The 24582-nt window shown below is 42.2% G+C and overlaps 1 protein-coding gene across 1 annotated transcript; it reads left to right on the top strand.

Annotated features, from left to right (window-relative positions):
• The first annotated feature begins 323 nt into the window (after positions 1-323).
• SENP5 (SUMO specific peptidase 5) lies at positions 324-14995 on the top strand. Its single transcript, XM_009961308.2, has 9 exons — positions 324-1311; positions 4759-4864; positions 5015-5162; positions 5802-5849; positions 7751-7828; positions 10516-10653; positions 12304-12387; positions 13755-13805; positions 13897-14995. Exons 1-9 carry the CDS (start codon positions 360-362, stop codon positions 14005-14007), a joined length of 1716 nt encoding a protein of 571 aa, XP_009959610.1. The 5' UTR covers positions 324-359; the 3' UTR covers positions 14008-14995.
• Positions 14996-24582: the final 9587 nt, after the last annotated feature.

Raw genomic sequence — 24582 nt, 5'->3', positions numbered from 1 at the left:
CTGATGTGCCTCTAAATGCAGAAACCTATCAAAAACCTACTGTTGAACTATATAGCTTTCCTTACAGAACTACTGAGTGCAAAAAGATCCTGTCCCTATCGCAAAGCCAAAAGCCCATCTGGAGAAGCAGTAAGAAAACTCAACAATGAATCCTTTCAGAGTGAAGATCCCTTGAATGAAGAATTTGAAACTGTTGCTGTTCTTACTAGCATCTCTGGCAATATCCATTATGTCTCATGTGGTACGCTGGATGGTGCTGCCTTACCTGTAAAGAAAGGTGGTTTTGTGTATAGCAGGGAAGAGAGCAATAATGGTGAGGGCAACACAGTCCTAGTAGTTTTAAACAACTATAAAAGGAAATGCTGTTGCAAAGGGAGTGGAATGGAACTTGTGGCCCCTTGACAACTACAAAGAGGTCCAAATTTAGCCATCATACTGTAAAAAAGAGATCTATCTTTATGATGCATAAGAAACTTTCTATGGTTAGGTTTCGGTATAGAATTATAAAATCCCAGGAACTTCGAGGAAGAGGCAAAACCTGCAAACTGAAAAAAATCAAGCCAAGGTGGGTGGAGAAAGTTACGAGGGACCATCAAGAGACACTCCAGCGGGATTTTGAAAGTGGATTGTGTAATTGGCTTTCCTACTGGAAATCTAAAAGTAACCGTCTTTGGAACCGGTACAGTTTATCAGATATGAACAATAATACACCCAAATCTTTAGGTGAGGAGAACAAAATATGTGCATCTGAGATCTGCTGTACGCAGGATGTGTGTGCTGAGCTGTGTTCTGAGGAGCCAGAATCCAGAGGGCAGGATGGCAGTGCAGATGTTGTCCCACCAGAACTGCACGCTAGAGCTTCTCCAGAGGCAGAGACCTTGCACCAGGTGGAGACCAATGGGGCTCTGGCAGAGGATCATTACTCTGACATGTTCGTCTCCGTGACAGGAAGAGAAATTGCTGTTTCAGGTCAAGATGACACAGAATCTAATGAGGTTATGGGTGTAGATGGAATGACACTGTTGCAATCCTCCTTGCAGGATTCTGATGTCAATGATGATTTTGCAGATGGACCTTTATCCATGGAGCTGGCACAAAATGAGGACAGCTCTAGTCAAATGGAAGTAGAGGGCTCCTTAAACCTGGACATTTTTAGTGCAAAGTTACTAGATCACCCTTACTGTAAAAGTCCTCTTGAGGAGCCTTCAGCGGAAAGCACAGGACTAAAATCAGGAACTCGGAAGGGAGGCAAAAGGAACATTCAGAAAGTTTCCCGGGTGGCTGATGAGCAGTTGGCAACGTGGCTTTGTGGTATACTTTTTACATATCTTAGGGCTTCCAGGAGTTCCTGAAAACTGCTGGATGTATTGTGAAGTTTGCATGTTGCATTAATTCCTTTCTTAAAATGGTTTCTTATTGTTAATTGTAAAGGGTGCTTAGCATAACACTTAACAAGATGAGGCTGCAAAGAGGAGAGCTGCATGAAGGAAGAACAAATCAATGCTTATCTGACAGGCTATTCTGAGGCATAGTTGAGTGGTGCCTCTGCTGCTTTTGTTTTGTTTTAGAGAATGCAATGTAATTTAATTGGAATCTTTGTGGAAAACTGTTGATAGACATTTAAAATGTCTTTTATCATGTGGTTTCAGAAGATGATATGGGGTTAAAACTTCCATTTTTTAAAATGGTTAACAATTATTATTCTTAACTTGGTTTTTGAAAATCCTTAGTGTTCTAATACTTCCTTCCAGCCTTATCCTCTCTTCTCCTGCTCTGTCTTAGACTGAAACTAAATCCCTTAAGGAATCTCAGGTTTTAATAGCCAAATGTTCATTGTCACTTAGTTTTCTCTACGATTGCTCATAAACTAGGCTTAAGGAATCTTACTAGACTGTTTTTTTAAGAAGGCAAGACTAGTCTTAGCAGAGGTTCAGCAAAAAGGCTTTGGGGTTTTTTTTATTCAATGCTGAGCATGCAGTATTTGATAGTCTCTCTAAAGAGGAGCATGGTAAAAATAGTAATCAGTGTAGTATGTATAGCAGCATACTATACACATAGTAAGGAGCTGTAAGCTAACATGTTTTGCCACCTAGTACCATTAATACAGTGTTCAAGTGCAGTGGTCTTCTGATAACTGAAGTCTTCCTTTGGAGAAATTGGCTTCATAGGTTCCCATAAACCTGAAGCTGGTGTCAACTAGTGTTAAAGGGGTTTTTTGAAGTTTGACATGCTCTGATTTTTTAGCCCGCCTTTTTGTCCTTCACTTTTTTAATTGATTCTCAAAAGCAAAACCTGAAGAAGGAGACATTGAACCTCAAAAGATGATTTAGCTTTCCGCATCCGTATCTGCAAGCTAGTGTGGGGTGTGTTTCTCTGTGGCTGGCTTTTAATCCAGCAAGGACCAGGAGCTATGTGGGAAATTGAGAGAAACTCTGATACCACAGAGAGTGAACAGACCACTTCTGCAATGGAGTTTTAAAGTTTGTCTAGCAGAAAAAGGGATGTAGTCCTTCTGTAACGCTCAAGAACCAAGATTGTATCAGGGTGGCAAAGAACATTTTGTGGTGTGATAGGCAGTCACATTCTTGTTCATGGGAGGCCTGAATAAAAAAAAAAAAACACGAAAAACAAAGACAGCAAATGAACTAAATTTTCCCATGCTCGTCAGTTTTAAGAGAATTCTTACCTAGCTTCTGCATGGAAGTAGGTGAGACCAGTTTCCATGTTATTCAGAGCGGAGGGTTCCTCTCTGAGGACTGAAGCCAAGCCTACACTATGTATGCATTCATACTGATAATACAGCACTTCTGAGTTTTCTCAGCTGAAAAGCTATTTAAAAAAAAAAATAATTTTTTTTTTGTAACTATGTACAGGAGTTCTTGTCTGTTTAGGAGTGTTGTTAATAATTAACTTTACCCTAAAAGGTACTGCTAACCTGGCAAGAGTTCCTAGGGTAGATGCATGAAGGAGTTGCAAGTGTTAGGGATGCTCTCGGGTTTTGAATATCTCTGCAGCAGCTGAGCCCGAATGTTAGTGGGCTGCAATATTTAGTTCATTCTAATGGGCTATTAGGTATCAAACAGAGCTCCATGGTAAATCCTGTTCGTGATGGATGTCTGATCTTGCACCATGTCTGAACTTTTGTGTTTTCCTCCTTGAGTTATTCAGTTACACCAGCCCAAGTGAGGTCAGAGTGTAGCCAGAGGTCTCCTGGAGCTCTGCTGCTGTTAATTGTAACTATGAGAACAATCCTTCCTCTGTGTGTATGAATAAAAAGCTTTTAAAAATTTTATATATTAAAAGAGAATAAGGTATGCGTATAAGCCCCATGCATCATCTGTCTAGACTTCTAGCCAGAGTGAGAGATAGCCTCCCTGTCACAGCCTACTAAGATGTAAGGGATAAAAGTTTTTAGGCAAGTGTGTGGCATAGTTGTGAGGAAGGTTATCTTCCCCTGAAGAATGCTTCCTTGTTGTCTCATCTCACTCTTCATCTCACTCGCTTCCTTCTGTCACACATCCAGGTGTACTTCTTGCTAGATCTTCACTGCTTTTCTCAGCTCTTTGTGTTTTGTTCTTGGTCTCTCTCCTTTCTTTTTTTAATCTTTTCATACTGCTGTTCTTCTGGCACTTTTTTTCTGTCAGATGTTTCTCTCATCTTGCTTCTTCCCATCCTGATCTTTGAAAGTTTCCAGGAAATGTGGTTAAAGCCTTAGTAAGCAGAGCACTGAACACAGTACTGTCCAGTGATGCTCTCTGCCGTCACACCCTGGCCTGAGAAGAGTCCTGAAATTTGGGTTAGTGCCATTTCTCTGGACTCTGATCTTAGATCCAGCTTTCTGTAAACAGAACACATGTTTTCTGCTGCATTTGAAAATTCCTTTTCAGAAAGCTGGGCAACTTTTTTTCTCTTATTCACTAGCAAGTGTTGAAATCCTGTTTTCCATTCGCTTTCATTCTCAAAGTGGTTTTGGATGCTTGGGTGGGATTTATGTCTCCAGTGTTCCAGTCTTGTGTCTGAGAAAAAAAAAATCTCTTTCCTAGTTTTTTGTTTAATTCCTCCAGCATTCATCTCTTCATTATTTCCTAGTTATTATCTTTTGTTTCTGATGTTACGTTTGCCCAGTGCTTTCCCAGGCAATGGCAGGCTGACATGGCTGTCCCTGTCACCTTAAATGCCATCACTAGGATTCAAGGATAAATGAGTTAAACTTGCTGCCTGGTGTCTTTTCCATTCGCTGTGGTGGCAGCAGAGGGACTGACAGAATGCAAACCTCTGCCAACCGAGGCTGCTTGAGTTTAAGGAGAGTAATTCAGCATACCGTAAGGACGAGATGCTGGGTTTTCAGTCAAAACTGTTGCAGAAACTCATGGCTTTTCGTGTTGCAGTAAAATTATTTAAGATGCTAATTGAAATTGACAGGGGGATGGATTCTCCTTGTGGCACTGGTTTGATGTAGTTATGTGTGTATATGGTATGAATGGGGTCTGAATATGGTCTGATCTTTTCCTGTAAAGCTGAGTGATCAGTTTCCTGCTTTTTTATTTTTGTCCTCCTCCCCCGACCCCTGCTTTTATTTAATGTTGCTAATTTGAGCTTAGATTTCTTAAATATATACTTGCCATGTGTGGTGCTCTGTGTTGGTTGACTGCAGAATGATTGCTGCTCGTACTTGGAAGAAATGACTGCTTTATTGGACTAGTGAACTCAGAAGGTTTTTTTTATGTTTGCACTTTCATTTTTCTGGTGTATTTAAAGGATTCCTAGATGAAGTTATGAAGAAATATGGCAGTTTAGTACCACTCTGTGAAAAAGATGTCATGGGAAGATTAAAAGAAGTCTTTAATGAAGATTTCTCCCATAGGTGTGTAGCAGTATCAAATTCTAGACTTTGTAAAGGACAAATTGCTTGCATTGCTACTGCACGCTCCATGTCTAACACTGGGCGCAACAGAAGTCCATTTGATGTGACCTTGACTTTTTTTTTTTTCCTACCTTTTCAATCCTGTTTTAGAAAACCTTTTATCACCAGGGAAATCATGAAGTATCGGGAAAAGCATCCAAAAACCTCCACTTGCAATTTCCGGGTCTTCTATAATAAGCACATGCTAGATATGGATGATTTAGCCACACTGGAAGGCCAGAACTGGCTGAATGACCAGGTCAGAGATGCTTGATGTTTATGTGCTTCCTCACCCCTTTTCAGCCCGTTTGTATTAGGATATCAGTTGTTCCCCTTCTGCTACATTATAGGTGGACTCTCCTTACTTTAAGGTTGAGAAGTAAAGAAGTGGTGAGCGGCTTTTACAATGGCCGGTGCAGTAATATTGGTTACAAGTCTGGAAGACAGGAGGTGTCACAACTAAACTGTTTGCTTTTGATGAAATGATGTTGCACTAATTTGAGAAAATAGTGGCTACCCATATAGGTTTTAGCATCTTCCCCCATCCCCAAACTTGAGCCAGGTTACAAGAACAGCAGAGTGCAGCAGCAGACTGTGGCCCACAGCCAAAAAACCAAGAAGGCTGCAGTGCCCAGGGCATGCACCAATAGACTTAAATTGAATTAAACTGCATTTCAGATTGAGGCAGACTTTAAGCAGCCAGTTACAGTCTCTCTCCGGGCCAGCCACTATTAGTTCCAGAGTGCTTGTCCTTCAGACTTCAGCAAAATGTTACTATAATTGCTCACCTCCTTATTGCTGTTTCAAGTGTGAAGGCTCCTACATTTTATGGGAACTTGTGAATTTGAGTTTTACAAAATTATTCTGTATGTATTCAAATATTTACTAACTCTTACAGATAATTAACATGTATGGTGAACTCGTAATGGATGCAGTCCCTGAAAAGGTGAGGGATTTTGTTATTATGCAAATGTACCTAATGAGAGATTGAGAGGGAAGGGTAAAACATTGAATATTTCAGATACAGAATTGAGATTTAGCTCAGTGATGTTCTGAGCGGTTCCGTTATAATTTGTTGCTATCTGCTGCTCAAATTTTCTTCATTTCCTGTGCTAAAATACAGTTTTCAGTGCGATGTTGTTGTTGCTCTTGTTTCAGGAACTTACTGGATTAGTTCTGCAGGTGGTCTCTGTTGTAGCCTTATGTTACTGATGTACCTGTAGAAGACAGGTGCCCTTTTTTTGCCCATCCCATGCTCTCCTGTAGAGGTTTCTGTTTCCAGCTTAGCTGCTTCTGAAGAGCTTTATCCATGCCCTTGCTCACCACTCTGGTGTTTCAGCTGAAATTTCTGATGAAGATGGATTTCTGCTGAGATGACAAACCATGAATGGGAGCATCTGAACCATGCACATGTGCTGCTTGCACTCAGCCACCCACCCACCTCGCAGCTGTGGGAGCTGTAACAGCTCAAACTGTGTCAGCTGCCTGGTGGATGTGAAGTGATGCAGAGCTGCTTGGTTCCTCAGCAGTATTGACTCTGCAGGACTCTCTTTGGTTTGTGCATCCTCAACAGAATGCTTACTGCTTTCCGACTGGAGTGTCTGTAACTGTTAGTGGCAGTTGAAAAAAAAAGAAAGGGGGAAAAAAAAAAAAGAAAACAACACCCCCCTTCTGTGACTAAATTTGCAGCAGTGGCAATTATAAAAAGCCATCTGTTTACTAGTAGAGCTGAACAATTTTCAGGTGAGACTGCAAAGGAGGAACCAAACAAAGCCATTTTTAGATGAGCTCTGCAGAACGTAACTCTTAAAATCTTCAAGCTCAGAAGAAAGACTGTTGTTGCTTTGATTGGTGGTGATGGTGATCCTTCATTAATATTCTCTGTACTTCCCGAGCGTGTGCTAGGGTTGTGGTATTGGAGATTGTATCTGTTTGCTTGTGTCTGCTGTTTCTTCGTAGTGCGTAATTGAAATCCTCATGGGAGATTTTGTGCTGGTACCTCAGAAAGTGGTTTTGAAGTCTGTTGGCATAGCTAATGGGTGTTAGACTGTGTTTTCAGATGCTGAATTTTCTAACTTTTTTTTTTTCAAGTAATAACTCAAGCTTTCTACCACCTCTACACTAGCAGAATTATTAAAAACAGATGTTGCAGATTTCTATTTGTATTAATCTGTTCCTGTAATTGCAAGAAGCTAAGCACAGGAATAATAGTGTTAACCTGGAGCTAATTTTTTTTTAACATAAGCCTATGTTTTTTGCCATAAATGTGGGGTTTTAGTTACAAAATGTATGTGGTATAACTTAAAAATGCTTTTAACTAGCAGAGTAGCGTTTTTGTCTGGAGCTGGTCATAGTAGTTGGATTGAATCTTATAATTGTTTTGATTAATTTTTTTTTTTTTTTTTTGAGTCTCAGAGCTTCCAGCAACTAAAATCAGAAGTTACTCCCTTCTCCACTGCCCCCATTTTGCCAGTCCAGTGTTCTCTTCCTTAGTCCCTGTAAAGAACAACAAAAACTGTAACTCCCTATCCTGGCGTTTCTCTCCCAAGCCCATCCCCAACAAAAAATTAAACATGGTATGCCTGGAGACGCAAAAGCATAAATATAAGTACTGCAGTGGCTCACATCATATATTATAGGGAAATAAGCCTTGCTTTATTTGCTTGCTGAAGAACAGCAATAGTTTAGGCTTGGTAAAGCCTCTATTTGTCACTACTAGGGTTCTGTTTCTAAACCTGCATTAAATATTACCTCATTACAAATTGTTCTGTATTAATTATCCTGGGGGAAGGGGAATGACTGTGCATGAAGATTTCTGTGCTCATTCCTCCTCTCTCTCTTTTTTAGGTTCATTTCTTTAACAGCTTTTTTCATAGACAGCTCGTAACCAAAGGATATAATGGGGTAAAACGATGGACTAAAAAGGTATCATTTAACTCCGTGTCGTCAGTGCTCTGGTTCTTTTGGGCTGGGTAGAATCACTAACTTGAAACTGGGTTACAGTGTGTTATCTGGAAAGGAAAGGTTTGCAAAGGAGCTATACAAAGTGGGGAGAGGTTAATAAAAATAGTAGGGTGTCGCTATTCAAGTTAGTATGGTTGTATTGTGAAAATGTACTTTGAATGGCTTCATCTTCAGTGGTAGCTTATCTCTGTGTATGTTTGTGCAAACTATTAATTTAGCAGCAAGAAATGTCTCTTACTGCTCCTGACAGTGCTGAAGTACACTAATCTACAGGAGAGCAGACTTAATGCTACCTCTTCCTTTTATATCAAACTGGGATTGTTTGATAAAATTGAGTTGTTACTCCTGAGTAACACATACAGGTACTAGAAAGCAGAAGTGAGACACCCGTAGTTAATAAGCCAAAGTCTTGTTTGCATGACAAGAACAGAATTCACCTTGCTTTCCAGAACCCATACCAGATCATGGATTGTGGTATTTTCTGAGGTAGCTAATACAAAGAGCAGTGCGCTCTCTTTTTTTTTTTTTTTCTTTTTTTTTTATTCCCTGTGAACATTTGTCCTTTCTAATATGGGAGATGAGGCAAGACTAATCAAGGACCATGTTTGAATGTATGATCTCTTACTGCAGAAGCACTTAAATAGCACACATCTGTGAAATGCTGGAGATGAACTCATTATCCGAATATAAAATCTATTAATATAATTTATTAAAATCTCTTTAAAGAGAGACTGAATATTGGTACTTAATATTCCCAGATTATTTTTTTAAGTGTTCTTTTTCTCCAGCGAAACCCCAAAAGTGAAGGTAGAGTCTAAAAGCACAACCTATATTCCTGTTGCTGCTGAGGAGGAACCACATGAGAGCAGGACAGTTGTTAGACATTTACACTTTAATTCCTGAAGAATTTCTAAAGCAAGAATGAGAACTAAGCAGTTTCTGTTGGAAGGATTCAGTAGACTGCTTTGTCCTGCAATATGCAATTAAGGGGAACTTGTTTCTACTTCTTAAACACACCCGAGTATTGTACTAGGTTTTATAAATGTGCCTGTATCCTGGGATACAGGAGACCAGAGCCTAGAAGGACATGCTCTTCTGCATCTAGCTGCAGTGGTTTCAGAGCTCCTGTTCACGTCTGTCCCTTCTGGACACTGATCAGATTGGCACTCCTGCTCTGATCCACTGTCATGTCAGCTGGCCAACTCTGCACTGCCTCGGTGGAGCGAATCGAGGTTACCAGCATTCTTTCTGTACATCAGGTCTTAACTAAAGACCCTTCCAGCTTTCGCCTGCCTCTTCCCACTCTTCTGCTACAGGTTTGCGTGCCTGTAGCAATCCCACGACTAGAGTCACCTGAGGACCCTGGAGTTTAACATGGCTCTGCTATTGCTGGACATCACAGAAGCTGTAGTTCATTTTTCTTATTCCAGTTTTCCTTTGTGAGCTCAGCTTGCTGCTGGCTGACATCTCTTTGCTTCTCTCCAAGAGTGATGGATCATTGTGTAGCAAGTGTGCTGTAATCTGGTCAGGCTGCAGTTTCTGCTGGTGGCAGCAAGGATCGTTGATGCTTGTGACAAAGTACTGTTGTGAGCAAGGCTCAGCTGATAACTGCTGTCAATGCTCAGACCTTTTTGTGTCTTCAGCTTCCCGTTTTACTCAAAAAATACACTTTTCTTTCCTACAAATGACCTGCCTTTACCAGTGCAGCAATTATGTACTGTTCAAATTGCAGAATGCTTAAAAAAAAAAAAAAAAAAAAAAAAAAAGGCAGAGTAGAAATCTTCCCACAGGATGAGTTCATTTAGTTCAGTATTCTTTTTTTTGCTTATTTTCTGGACTGTACTGCCAAAAACCTAGCAATTAGACACCCGTTTCAAGAGGAGCTGGGAGAAGGAAGATCATGAAAGGCCCTGGCTTGGCTGGCTTCCAGAAGCATAAGGGCTCATCTGCCACACAGACACCGGGGGTGGTGTATCTGATCTACTTGTTCTGTACTGTAAGACCTTCTCCCTTGTTTGCTTGCCTGTGACCACAGTACATCTGCTACAAAGTTAAGTTCAAGAAAGGATGAATCTGCCCTGCCTTCACCCCCTCCTTTCCTCTGCTCACCAAAGCATTGTGCACTCCTCCTCTGCCTTCCTCTGACAAGTCACAGAGCCTGTGTTATGGCAGAGGGAGTCAAGCTGTACCAGTTTGCTGGTTTTGTGGGGTGTTTGTAACCACAGCCGCTTCATCTGTCACCTATCTGCGATGCAGCTCTGATGGAAACCAGTGGTGCTCACACTGCAGGAGTGTCGTTACTGAAGATATGTAGCTAACCCAAATTGAGGCTCGATTATATTACCATCATTTCTTAAGAAATCCCACTTTGATGTAGAAGTTGAGGTGCAATGTGATCAGGATTTTGCCACAAATACAGCAGTGACTAACTCCGGTACAATGCTCCTTAGCCACTTTCTGGGCTGTAACTGTATTTTTGTGCCTACTAATAAGTTATCTATGAGATAAACATAAGGAATGTGGTGAAAGAGTAGAAGGGGCAAAAGAAGATTTCAGTTATGGGGTGGCAGAGGGGAGGCGTACAATTAACCTCTTTGCTGTGTTCTGCCTGTGGAATTGTCTCTAATGTATATTGTTCTTCTTGCCAGGTGGACTTGTTCAAAAAGACTCTCTTGTTAATTCCTATTCACTTGGAAGTCCACTGGTCCCTCATTACTGTGAACATCCCCAGTCGAATTATTTCATTTTATGATTCCCAAGGCATTCATTTTAAGTTTTGTGTAGAGGTAAGAGTGACAGCTGTGTCGGGAAAGTTTGAACTGTTTTCTTAAACACCGCCCCCCTTTTTCTGTTCAGTCTTAAACTTTAAATGCAGTGTGTCTGTTGTCCTGCCGTGTGTGAAATGAGAATCAGCTTGTCCCGCTGAGGAGTCTGAAGCACAGACCTCGAGGGTCGCACCAGAGCTGGGAGTTGAGGTCAGATTGCCTATTGCCTAATTAGCCTGACCGTGTAATCGGCACACCTTTTGTGGCAGGAGCTCAAAGCCAAGTACCATAGGGAAGCAGACTAGCCAGAAGGAGAGTAAAGGCAGTTCTTTCAGCTGTTAAGGGACTTGTGTTTAGGACATGATAAATTGTGGTCCTTTTAGGGGGAGGTTGCCTGGGTGAGAGAACAGGGCTGAAGATGCTGTAGTGCTGCCCAGTTGGGTTTATGTGTTACTGTGCTATTAACAGCGTGCTGCCTTTTTCTTCTGTCTGCATTGGTATGGGGTGTGTACCTCTGATTATAACCCAGCAACCTTTCAAGCTGCAACCTGAACACTGGAGTTAAATTATCAGTCTTGTTGGTAAGGAGTAGCCAGGAAATTTTTACTGGGACTAGCAAATTGTAATGACCCTCTTAGAAAAGCTAATTTTGTCGACTTAATTGCTTGCTTGATGCAGCAGCCTTCTACTTCTAACTGTGTGTAGCTGTTGGCTTACAGAAAAGTAGTAATTATTGTACCCAGGAGAGTTCCCAGTGAGGACTTCTGAATGAAGATACTAGTTTCTTGCTGGTATTTGCTGAGGATGAAGCTAATGTTTGTTCTGGGAGCGAGAGACCTCATGCTCTCCAGCTTCTGAACTTATGGCATAAACCAGGGGTCCCTCTCGGCAGTCCTGCAGTCTCTCCTGCAGTCTTGCAGTGTGGCCTCTTCCATCCTGCTCCAGACAAGGCATTTGCACTTGCACTCACAGACATGAGACACTTCTATTCCTGCCCTGTGTAGGGGGTGGGGGGCCACTACCCAAAACTCCACTGTGGTCCACCCACTAAGGTGAATGTTAGTGTGCTAGAGTGTTTAAATTGTGCTATAAACCACCAGCCTGTTTACAGAGAAGTAGAAGGATTTGCTTAACCCAAGACCATAGGCTCATTTATCTTGCTTCCTTCTCTTTGCTTGTGTCAGGCTATTTTTTCCTGTATGTCACTAAAAGTCTCCCTGGAGCTTTGTTGATTAGCTGCAGAACTCAGAGTGTTTTGTATTGAGATTCAAGCAGGAAAATGCTATCGAATGTAAGGGTCTTGGTGTCAGCCAAGTAAGCCAGGAGAGAACACATGCCAGACTGCACTGTGTGTCTCTGCATGTCTGAGAGCACTCTGGCTCTGTGCCTGAGTGCCACAGCCAGTCTAGTGTTAAGTACACCAGTGTGTGATGGGGCCGAGGGGTGTTAAAGCTCCCCTTGATAGACCAAAATGAGCCTTGATGGTAGAAGGCACAGTACCCACCAGGATCCATTTCTTTACCTCTAGTTCTGAGCTCAGCTCCTGATGCTTAATGCTCACCTGAAATTTGTCCTTACTGTCAAAAGGATACCAGCAAAGATGTCAATGTCTCTCTCCCATTCTTTAGCTGGTGAATGATACTGTTGCTTTTTTTCCTTTCCTTTTTAAAGAACATTCGAAAGTATTTGCTGACTGAAGCAAAAGAGAAGAATCGCCCTGAGTTTCTTCAGGGTTGGCAGACTGCTGTGACAAAGGTAAATGGCAGCACTTTGAGCCCTGGAGTCTGACTTTCTGGGAGATTTTAAGGAGCTGCTTCTAAACCCATATATTTGAACAAGTTGTCAGTTGTTTTATGCTGACCACGTGGAGGATGCGCAGGTGGTTACACATGGGAATTAGACCTCTGTCACTCATTCAGCTCCCACCAGGTCTTTAAAACTTTCTGCAAGTGACTTGGTGATCTGAGCCTAACCTCCGGACAATTAAATATCCGTGCAGCAAAACCTGTTGCTGGTACCTGTGCTGGCACAAGGTGAAGGACTGAATGAGCTGGAGACTCGGCTTCCTCACTTCTTCCGAGGGGACTGTTCTGAACTGTGCCGAATGGATGGGATTTGGTGAGGGAGGGAACAGGCTAATGCTGCTACTGCCTATATTTTATATTTGCTTTGGTCTCCAGGGCTGTTTGTGGCACATTGCATTTGATCACAAGTAAACAAAGTCTGGCAACAATAAAAGGGAATAACTTGTGTGTAGTGTAAATGAGGGAATATGTGATTTGTGTAGCCATCCCATAATGGCTTCAAAGATATAAAACAGGTCATTGCACACTAGACATACTCCCAACAGCTCCCTCCTCGCGCAGGTTTATTTTTAGATGCTGGTACAATGATGAAATGATTCCTCTCTGCACTCATGCACACCCTGTGCAGTCAGAGCTTGTCCTCCTGCATTCTGTGAGGTAGAAGATCTGGGAGTTGAGGAAAAATAATTACTTTTCCTCTTCGAGTGCCAGAGACACAGCAGCACTAGTGAGTGGGACTTTTTAGCTCCGTGTATCAAAATTGAGGATGTTTGAAGAAATAATGAAGGTGGAAAGTTATCATTTGAGACTGCCTTGCTTCGTCCTGTCACCTGATGATGTACCACTCTTCATGTTCTCCCTTTGGTGTGGCAGGGGGAGGAAAGCCACTGCTGGTAGCGTGGATGCTGAGAGTAATCTTCCTCTAGGCCTGTGTGACTTTGCTGGTATAGTTTGGTCCTGTGTAAAGCAGATAATGCTGTACAAACATTTATTTAAACTAATTGAGAAGCTGTTCTGTGTAGGTCACTAAAAGAAAATAAACTTTAAAGAAAGATTCTTAATTTGTTTTCTGTCCTACACTATATATTTTTCTAAATGTTAGCTGTTATTCTAACAAGGTGTTGAGTGTCACCTTGCAAAAGTTGGGATCAGAATAAGTAATTACAACTCCAGTTTCTAGTGCTGCAGAACAGCTAGCTCTGAGAACGACATGCTTGATGGTTTTGCTGAAGCTCCTTTTGGACTTGAAGCAGGACTTGGAGAATAAAAGGATAAGTAAAGATCTAACATGTCTCTTCTGGTTTCTTTTCCTTGTAGTGCATTCCACAACAGAAAAATGACAGTGACTGTGGGGTTTTTGTGCTCCAGGTAAGAGTACTGCCTTGTAAAAATCAGTGGCCTGTATTGTTCTTACAGTAAATGTCCTTTTTTTTCAATCAAGCCTTTTCCTTTTCCTCAGTACTGCAAGTGCCTCGCCTTAGACCAGCCTTTTCAGTTCTCCCAGGAAGATATGCCCCGAGTGAGAAAAAGGATTTACAAGGAGCTGTGTGAACGCCAGCTAATAGACTAATAAAATGCAGCCAACCTAATTTCTCTGGCATTTCTGACAAGTTGCAGCTGGTGTTTGTGTACTTGAATTTCTGAAAACTTCCGTGAATTTTGAGCGATTCTCAGCTGAGTGGTGTGGCCACTGTTGTTACCTCAATTTTTTGACAAACTCTTTAACTGGCAGAACATAACAGAGCTGCCGTAACATATTCCTTATGTCAGTTTGGTTCTCTTATGTTCTTTCCTGTATTTAATATTTATTATCTCAGCATGCATATAGGCAAAGCATGCAACTAAAACCATGAAACTGTAGGTTTGGTGCACCTTTGAGATGTAGCTAGAAATGACAAATACAGGTGATTTTGTCTGGAAACATAAAGATGCATGATATGTTTTCTGATGCAATAATGCTTTGAATGTATTAAAAAAAAAAAAATCAATGCCATAAAAAGAACAGCTAGAACCTATTTGATAGTTCCATTGTCCCTGTTGTGGCCGTATGATACTGAATTACCACTTTTTAGGGTGGGTAAACTCATCTACGGATTTAATTTGTGGAGGCCCCTTTTTTAAATAGTTCAAGTTGCTAATAAAGTTTGTTCTGTTAACATTTATCCAGCTGTCATTATCAGCCTTTCCCTATAGACAAAAAGCAGCCTTTGCACAAATAAAGCTTCAGCGCTTGTCTGTATAACAAAAAGTACCAAGGTGTTCAGTCAGATTGATGGTATGTTCCTGTATGTTGCGGAAGTCTCCGTGGTGTGTGTGGTAAGGAGATTTACAAAGCTGGCCCTGAAGAGTCACAGCTTAGATAAACTCCTTGGCTGTAACTGTTTAAATCTCAGATGGCTTTGGCTCATTTTTCAGTTCCACAATATGCAGTGAAATGTACCGTTCGGCATCTCTCCCTTCAGCTCTGTCTTCGAATGAACTCCCTTCAAGCTTGTCGTGTTTAACCTCCCATTGGCTTTTGCCTTTGTTCAAATATAAATTAATTCGTTTCTGCTGCATCTGCTGTTTGATTGTCTCAAACATCCCGAGTTTTATTTGCGTTCAGTAGCATCGAGGGGTCTGGTTGGGAATAATAGCACTTGTGCTGGGTGCTGTACAAACACAACAAGATTATGTCAGTCTGCTCTGGAGGGGTGGGAGGCTGTGAGTCCAGCACTGAACTTTGCTGTGTTGCTGCACTGGGCAGGGATGAGTGAGAGCAGTGGGTCTTGAGGCTTTTGGGTTTTCGCCTTGATCTGTAAACTATTATGTGCTCCTTGCTGAAGAGAGCTGCTTTGGTTTGAAGAGGCTGCTGTATGAGCCTGCTACACCAGCAAATGCCTTCATTGTGTTTTTCTGCCAGATAAAGGAGTGAGCCCAGAGGAAAACTTATTTCAATGCTAAACATCATCTGTTGCACACCTTCACTTCATGTCTGCCCATAGCCCTGCCTTCTGGTGGAGGAAAACCACTTTGACTTCCCTCTCTTGCAAATTAATTCAGGCTTGAGCTAAGCCAGGTGCAAATCCCTCCTAGATTACGGGAGGGAGCAGGGGGAGGAGAGGGAGTGCCAGGTGCAGTCAGGCCGGGAGATGGAAGCGTGTGCATGCTGTGTTGTGCTGGAGAAGGAGGTCCTGCAGTGTCCTTGTGTGTTCCCACTTCCCCTTGTTGGCAGCTGGCAAGGGCTGGCTTAATTTAGCGAGATAAGGAAGGCCTTAAGTACTTGGTTAGATAATGTACACAAGGAACTTAGTGAATCAGAAAGAAGACCCAGACTGGCTAAACGTGCGTTCGCCCATCATACAGTGCAGAGGACCCCACAGCACATGGTTTCTTTGTGTTTCCCTGAAGTGTTACTGGTGCAAACAGCAGCACCTTCTTGGAGCAGTTGACGTGTGGGCAGTGGAGGGTGACTTCTCTCTTGTCTTCTCTCCGCACTGCTGTCACATGGGTGGTCCAAATGCTGCCATGTGGTGTGACCAGCTGAACTGATCCACGTTGAAACTAACTCGTCGAAAAGGCTGCTCTTAACCTAGAGGATAGAGGAGTTCTCACTGCAGTGTAACTTGTCACTGAATGTGCCTGTCAGCGTGAATGAAGAGGGGGGTTTGGGTCGCCAGGAGAAGACATGAAAGCAGTGCCAGCTTTAGATGCGTGCAAGTGAAACCATATCCTCAAGCAAGACTCCCTGCAGAAAGAGAGTGAAATGCTCTTTATTTTCAGAACTTAAGCTGTTTGGTAAGGCTTGAAAGGTGTGCTGTGACAGTGTACCAGCCTGGAAGACTCGGTGCCTCCAAGGAAGACCCTTATTTTTTGTGGAAGTTGCCTCATTGATGGATATTTTTCGTTGCACGGGAATGTGTTGGAGCATGGGACCACAGGTAGTCCCTTCCTGAAACTCGGTGCCTACTACTGCTTGTCAGGTGTTCATCTTCTGTGTGAGAGGTAGCGAGGAGTCTTTAATCATGGTCCCTTTATCAGTAGCATTAATAAAAGGATTTTCTGTGAACTTTGTGTTTAACAGGAACATGGATGCTTTGAAAGAAGTGCATATGTGTGCCAGATCATTTGAGGGGAGGGGGCTTTCATTTGAATCTGCTTCTCTTGTGAACTGTGGAACAGGGTGGGGAAAGTTGCATGTTGGAAAGTACTTCTTATGTGCTTTCTTGTCATCTAGAGGTTTGCTGACAAGTGTTCCAGTTGGTTTTGGGGCAGTACAGAGGAGTTGCACTTGAGTCTCCAGCTGTGAACACACCAGTGAGAGGCCTCTGAAAAAAAAAAAGGAGGGGAAATTGAAAACAGAGCTAATGTAAGCAAAGTATGTTGGTGCAGGGTTGAAATTAATCACAGACAGTCAGAATCTTAGCCTCTGTAATGGTGTATTGCTGTGAAACTGGACTAATTAACTCCTCCTTGAGAATGTCTTTGATGCCTTAAAGGAGATGGACTCCATAATCTGTAGTCATTTTACCAGTTCTTAAAACATTCAGAACTATGTAGAGGGGTTTTATTATGAGAGGCACATTTATGTGGATGTAGTTATGGCTGTTAGGAATTCCATTAATGTAGTCTTCAGAATTTCATAAATCACTCTGAACTGGTTTGGCTGATGCTTAAATTTCACGACTTGTTCCAAAGAGATTGTCTCGCTGGGCTGATTTATACAAATAGTCCCAGAACTGGTGAAGCCCCCATCGCGTGCGTGACAAATTCAAGCTACCTGAGTTGTAATAAACCTTAAACACAATTGGAAATAAATTATTAGTTTCTATTTTGTTTGCTTTAATCTATAGTTTAAAATGACTGTGCAGCTGATATAAATCAAAAAAATGCAAAACGTGGCCTTGATTCTGCGAGGTAAATAGAGAGTTGCCCATTGCTGAGCTGTTAAGATGCTTACAGAATGGAGGCTGGACCTTTGTGCTATCTGATGTGCTGGTGCTCCGTTCTTAGCTGGCCCTCGAGCGTGAAGGTGGTATTTTGAATATTTCACTTGCACCGATTACCGAACCGGACAGGCTTGCAACGAGTTTCTGGCTTGTGTTGAATCTCTAGCATAATGCTTAACCTATCTTTACTTTCTCAGAGTTTTGATTTGCATTATCTACTGCAGCATTTGTTCAAGTCGATGTGAAAATTTAAACCTTGGGAAGTGTCGTAGATTTAACTCCACTGAGCAACAACTGTGTTTTGTGGGTGTGTTCTTGCATCAAATGAAGCCCATGTTCCTGTGAAGTAATAAAATTGAGTTTTACCATAAACCCCATTTTCTTTCAGCGGTTTGGTTTCATTTTAATTTTAAAAGCAACTGATGTGTTGGTTGAGGGAATATTTGTAGCAGCTTGTTTTGGGATCTCTTTATTAGGAGAAGCCTCTCCAGTTGATTAGTTCAGTAACTCTGAACTGTACGCTAATCATGCTCTCTGTTCCGTAGCACCGCGGTGATATAACTTACTGTGGTTTGAGCTGTGACAACAAACAAGATTGGAGATGCCACATATTGCATAAATAAGGGTCGAAATCTTGTGTTAGACACTTTCTACTAAGGTGGCATTTAAAAAACACAAATCTGTCAACAGAACAGGTAGGACTTAAATTGCTTTTCTAGATCAAACTAAATTAATGCCCTTCTTGTGTTGCTTGTTGATTTAGCTATGTAACTATAGAGTTAAATCTTGTCTTTGCTGAATTTTACAAAGCTATACAGCTTGTGAATTTGTGATTATGGGGGGGATGAAGGCTTAGTGAATGTCTCTTTAAGCTATTAATCATGAGACTGGCAACATCATTGTCTTTATTACATTCATAATTTAAAAATCCTATCATGGAGGAGGAAACATGGATGCTTGTTAAATATATTCTTCAGTGGAAAGTACTAACAAATCAGGTCATTAAAGTACAGAATCATAAGAGACACTAGAGCCTTGCCAGGAACAATAATTACTATTTATATGTAATAGGCACTGGGAGGGAAAGAGATGAGTCTGGTTTGCTTGTGCTTGAACTTAATGGATTTTATGAGTAACCAACTAGAAGGATTTGGGGATTGAATTTAGTTTTCAGAGCGTGTAATATTACAAACTGTAGAGCTAAAAACTGTTGCAAACTGAGTGAAATATCTTGAGAAATCAACTGGTTAGTTGTCTCTCAACACAAGTTAAGTGGAACATGTGCGAAGCAGCTACTGCTCCTGCCTGAAATTCTGATGAACTCTTAATTTGCGTGTTTGGTTTTAGCACTGCTGGTAACTCACCTCCCCTAACACGGCACTTTTTTGACCCTACGTAACTCTTAGGTTACCTGGGGCTCTTTATGGGCAACGTTGGGAAGTGGCCAAGAGGAGAAGGGATCAAAAATCCATTGGGGAATCTGTTTGCACTGCCTTGTGATAAATGTTGCATGGGAGGAAGGGCAGGGGAGAGACTGAGCTTTAAATAAGATGTATTTAACTGGATAATGTGGGTCAGGTCATGTTTATGGTACATGAGCTTGATACAGACAAGGAGCCATCTTGTTTATGGAAGCCTTTGGGATGAGTGGGAGAGAAATGTGGGGAAGTGATGCCTACTGCAGGGACGACTGCGGTGCGGTGCACATAGGGACACTATGTCTCGCTTCAAGCCCGTGCATTTTAGATCAACTTAATGCAGGCAGCAACTGCAGCAAAGGAAGAAACTCCCTCTGCAGCGTTCAGCTGAACATCACGTTTGTTTAGGACAGTCGTGGCTTGACAATTTATCCTCAGCGTCTCTGACAGCTCCAGCCTATTGAAAAGCAGACAAGCATGCTTCTGCTCCGCGGCAAACACCAGGGCTGCCCGAAGGCTCTTACGGATTAAGTCGATTCCAGCTCACCTTTCAGTTCCTGGCCTCTTTGGGGCTTTGGGGTTGAGGTTGTGTTTTGTTTTTAAAGAAGTCTGAAGTACAGAGAAGTTTTAAGGTGTATCTTCTTCTTCAGGAAGCTTGTCTTTGGAGAACTGCTTTCAGTTTTGCATACTGAAATGCTTCTGTTTCTCACACAATTAGTACAAGGCGTCAATCTTTACATGCTGCTATTAATGGGCAGAAAGAGAGTTCAGGGCTTAATTTTTGGCGTAGTTTTGTTGTGTCCTCTGGTGGATCACACTTCAGATGAATGGGGTTTTTTTCCTTTAGAACATAAATATAGCTGAAAGACGCTGAAAAACTTTAGGCTTGTGAAATTTAAGACATTGTGAAAATGTCTTAAATTTATGTCCACTTAGGGTTCTTGTAGGCACTTGATTATCTTTAGAAGGGACTGGGATGTATTTGGAGGGGATCAGTGCTGTTTAGAAAACAGGGAGCATACAGGTTGTTCCCAAAATCACTCTTTTATCATTTTACCACAACATACCTTAGAATCTGTGCATTTAGGGCCTGGTGAAGTTCTTGGCAGGGCTGTAGCTCATGGCCTTTCCCGTAGCTGTGGGGGTACCCTGGGTGCAGCCTGACTCAGATGGTTCTTCCCAGGGTACTTTTTGACCACCAGATGTCACGCAAGGACCATCAGAACAGCGTGTGCTGCTGCGCACTCCAGCTCCCTGCTCATGGATTGACCAAGCCATCATGTCTTCTGGTTGCGTGTCGCCTGCCACGTTGGTGGTTGTCTTCTCACACGTTTCTCAGCAAAGTCTGCACTGCACTTGCAAAAAGAATGTGTATGTTAAACCAAATGTGCCCCCCCGCCCCTCCACCCGCCTTCAAATCCACTGAAAATCCCTCTATATCAAACGCGTAAGTGTTTGGCTCTGGCGCGATTACTCTGGAGTCCCATCAATTTTACAAATTGGCCGAAACATTTTTTGGTAGAGAAGTCTTGCATACCAGAAGCCTTTAGTCTGATCAAACTGCTGCCCTACCATAGATCATGACTGTTATTTTTATAACTCTGTATTACCATGGCAAATGCTGGGGGCGGAGGGCAGGGCACGGGGGGAGAAACCACATCAGTAGCAACTTCTGTCTGATTTGTGGTCATATGCTTATAACTTGACATGATTTTGCAAATAACTAAACAAAACCAGGAATTCGTTTAGGGGGAAAAAAACCCCAAAACTCCAAAAAACTGCTGCATCAAGTATCTTGCATGGAGGGTCTGAGTAGCTCGAAATTTGGATCTTTTAATGGAAAATGGTTCAGAGCGGGAATGGGAACCAGTTGCCCTCTGTTAGGCAGTTGGGGCTGTGCTGTGGCTGTCAGCCACTGCTGAACGTTGTGACAGCCCCTGGGCCATGAATTGTTTGGATTTTTTATTTAATTGATGGTGTCTGCTCAGGCTTCATCCTAAATTTAGTAACATTCAGTGCTGCTTTTTCTCTGCAATACCTTTATAAATTCCCATATAATCTGATACTAATTTTAAAGCCATCTGTCATTTTTTGAGCTGTATATTTTCCAGCTTTAAAAGGTCTTGTTGAAGGAAAAATGTAAATTCAAGGCCTACTGAAAGTGCATTTTTCTTTAAATTATTCATTGGTTAAAATGTCTTTGAACTTGTGTTTGTGTAGCTGGTGAGGCTAGGCGGGCAGGTGGTGGGATGCCTGGTTAGTCCTTGCACCGCTGCCATATACGTGCACTGCTCTGCTCGATGGCCGAGCCCCCAGGCAGCAGTGGAAGCTTGCTGCACCAACACCCTACCCTGGGACCAACCTTCAGAGGTGTCCCCTATGTGTCACATGCCGTGCTGTTCACTAGGTGGCATTGCTTCCTAGTCTAAAAGCTTCTAAATACTTCATTAATTATGCTAATCCACACGGTGGACAGAAAGTGAAATGCACTGTGATAGCTTTGCCCTTGTGTTGTTTTTATTCCCTCTACTTTGCTGATGGGATTTCTTGGGTTGACAGACCTGCAGCATCCTCATCCCAGTTGTTGAAGTTCTGGGTCTAGGGAAGGCTTTGGCTTGGAAAATCTCAAAGAGCCTGTTGGGAAGGTACTGACTTCGCTGTTGGTAGCCAGCTCCGTGGTCCCAAATCCATCAAAGTCGTTGCCCTCCTCAAGTTAGTGACCTGGTTTATCATCTTTACTAAAAAATGTTGAAGTAACATACTTGCTGCGTGGGGTAGCCGGAGCTTGGTAGCTGGGTTGGTGAAGTCTTGCTTGTCCTAGAGCGGGAGCTGAGTGTGTTGACTTAAGGATCCTTTCCAACATCTGACCAACCATGGAGGCAATAGGAGAGCAAAGTTCTCTGGACAGTAGTGAGCTACTACCCATCAGTTGGGTGCTTTGATGGAAATTTGTTCATTTGTTCCCCAGGTAGCCCTGTTATTTTACATTCTTCTGCCCTTCCCTGCCTTCCTTCCTTCCTCCCTCCCTCCCTGCTCCCCCTCCTCTTAGCATTAATGATCAGAACAGTCAATTAAGGGCTGAAGCATGGTGGATTTAAGACGCCTGTCTTACCAGTGGGAATTAATTGGAGCCTTTGGTAGGCTTTAAAACGAGGAGAGGGATTTTGGCTCCACTGGCCCATTTTAGTAGCAGGAATACTTGGTTTGTCCTCGGGACACATCAAGAAGGAAGACGGCAAGGTCTCTGTAAGGTGTAGCTCTCACCTCCGTAGGTGCCAGGTCCCGGTGTATGAAGTCGCAGGAACCTGCCAGGCTGAAAACTGCCGAACCCGCCAGAGGCGACAGATGCAAAGTGTGGCTGAGAGCAGGGTGCTGCCCTCCTAGGTCGGTGGTGGTGCCACTTCCCAGCCTGTATGTAAGTACCTTGCAGCCCTACATTTCAAGAGTGCTTCTCAGCTCGCAGTATTGATGCTCTCTTCCCTTTGCACACCACGGAGGTGTAACATCCGAGTTAACACCTCCTGATGCAGCTCCGTTCTGAGCTGGGTTGGACAGTCACGTCTCACCTGATGCTGGACCCACACGGGGCTCAAGCATACCCTCGCTTTGCTCTGATGAAAAGACGAGACAAAGTAGTTTTTGAACATGACTTTTCATGAATGAGCAAGATAAAAATAAATGTAAGTTGGAGATCCTGTTTCTCATGTGTGTTTTATTAAAAACTACAGAGTTGTTCGTTCTTGCTGTGTAGTATAATTGCTAAAACATGATTTGTAACCAAATATAGCTGCTTGCATTAAATGTGGCACTACTTCTTACTAGGGACAATGATATGACAAAGGAATGCTCATTTAAACAATTACGTAGTTGAATTTTTGTATTCAAAACCTTAGCTTTTTTAACTTAAAAAAGTGAACGTAACCTTTAGATGATTTTAAACTTGAATTTTGTTGAACTGCACTTGGATGAGGAATGGTATGCAATTAAAATAAACAATATGCTTTTAAAACTGGTTAAATACAGAAATGAAGCTTGTCAAACCGTATTTTACATTTCTAAGTGATTGAATAAAAGGTAATGAATGTGGCAGATTCTGGTCACAACAGGACAATGATGCCTTTCATCAGGTGTCCGGGGCCTCTGTAGCAATGGAGAGGATTTCCAAAAGTCACTTGAGAGAGACTAAGGGCTTACGTTTGCTGGTTTAGTGCCTACAGCTCTTTGAAATGGTTTGTGTGACTTTTTTTCCCGCTGAAATTCTAGAATTTGTAGCCCTTATCCTTCCATAGTGGACTCAAATTTACTGGGAGAGCAAGGACAGGATCTACCTGGTTTCCCAGTTCCTTCTGAGCTGGGCTGGGTGAAGATCACCTTGCCCTACACTTGGTAGCTGGACTGGAAACCAGTGGCATTAGGAGATGAGCTTTCTGTGTGACAAAATGTTCAGGTATTTACACTGAAGTATATAAATTCATCCTTGGTTCCAGTCTAAAGGCTGACATGGTGTTTTAGCAGGGGACATAATGCACTTAAGTAGCTGATGCATTGGCTGTATTCTAAAGTTAAGGATGCTGCTTTCTGGTTTTGTAACCCGTTAAAAATCCCACCTCCCCGAAACCGTGACGACTGAGGAACAAAGGTAGCATATCTCTATTTATTTAGGTAACAGATTACACCTAAATTTTTGCCTTGTTGCACGCTGTTGCATTTAGAAACAGGTTATTTTTTAAAAATCACATGTGAATGTTTGACTCAAATCACCCAAAGTTAGTTTTTTTAAAATCTAGTGGATGATGACCTGAGAGAGGACAGTGAAGGCTGCGAGTTGGTTCTTGTTGTGCTATACATGGCACAGTTCCCGAGGTCGCCTCCTTTCCCCCTTGCCCTCAGCTGAAACTCGGTGTTGACTGGAGAGCCAGTGTGTCGCGGCAGTCCTAGCGTGCAGGAAAATGCCTGTTCCATCCTCCTCTCTGGTGTTTCCCAGGGACTTCAAGAGCCAGTCATATGTCACATCTTTCATTCCTAAGAACCCATCTTGTGAAAGCTTAGATATAAGTTGTTTCAGAGATGTGTCTAAAAATCAATAGTCCTGGAAAAGAGTAAATGAGTTCCCTCTGATTTGAGATGAACGTCTCCAAGAGCCTATGAATGGCTCTGGGGAGGACCATCAAAACCATCTGGGGGAAAAGATTTGCATTTAATTTTAAATGCTCTGAGGAAATGATAACTCCTACTAGAATTAGAATTAAAACTAGTGGTTCTTAGAGTTGGTGGGAAGTCTTGTATAGTTTCAACCTTGTCTAAACAAAAACATTGAGTTTGGTTAGGTGTCTCCAAAGCCACACTTCCGAAAGCTCATTCAACAAAATGCTTAAAGATTTTATTTCTGTCCCAAAGGTGAAAGAAAACAACTTCCAAATGTCAGAAATGCTGTTACCTGACGAGCTCTATTTTTCGTAAGGTCAAGAAAAAATGATGGATACTGTAACAAGTGTTTGTGCTGTTGCCTTTTAAAATATATATGTGATGCTCAAGTTCATAAATGTAGCGCGTGCCTTTCAGAAGCTAAAAAATAGCAGCGGAAAGCAGAAGTCCTTGGTCTGTTCCTCATTGTTTCTTCTGAAATCGATTTTTGTTTTAAGTTGTTCTGGTGTAAATAATTTTAATGAAAAGGAGAAAATTGCTAGGTGGAGTTTATCATCTGGAATATATAGGCTTAGATGGTTTCTTGAAATACAGAAGACAGGTGAGCAGAGCTCTGAGTGCCCTGGAGAAATAGTACCCAACCCTTCAGAAAGA

Source organism: Leptosomus discolor, chromosome 7, assembly GCF_034619465.1.
Source record: "Leptosomus discolor isolate bLepDis1 chromosome 7, bLepDis1.hap2, whole genome shotgun sequence".
Taxonomy (NCBI): Eukaryota; Metazoa; Chordata; class Aves; order Leptosomiformes; family Leptosomidae; genus Leptosomus; species Leptosomus discolor.
This window is presented reverse-complemented; position numbering and strand designations above follow the sequence as displayed.

Coding starts and splice junctions, on each gene's coding strand:
- SENP5 (XM_009961308.2), top strand. CDS start 360: ATGCTGTTGCAAAGGGAGTGGAATGGAACTTGTGGCCCCTTGACAACT. Junction 5,163..5,801: donor AGAACTGGCTGAATGACCAG/GTCAGAGATGCT, acceptor TAACTCTTACAG/ATAATTAACATGTATGGTGA. Junction 12,388..13,754: donor GGCAGACTGCTGTGACAAAG/GTAAATGGCAGC, acceptor TTTTCCTTGTAG/TGCATTCCACAACAGAAAAA.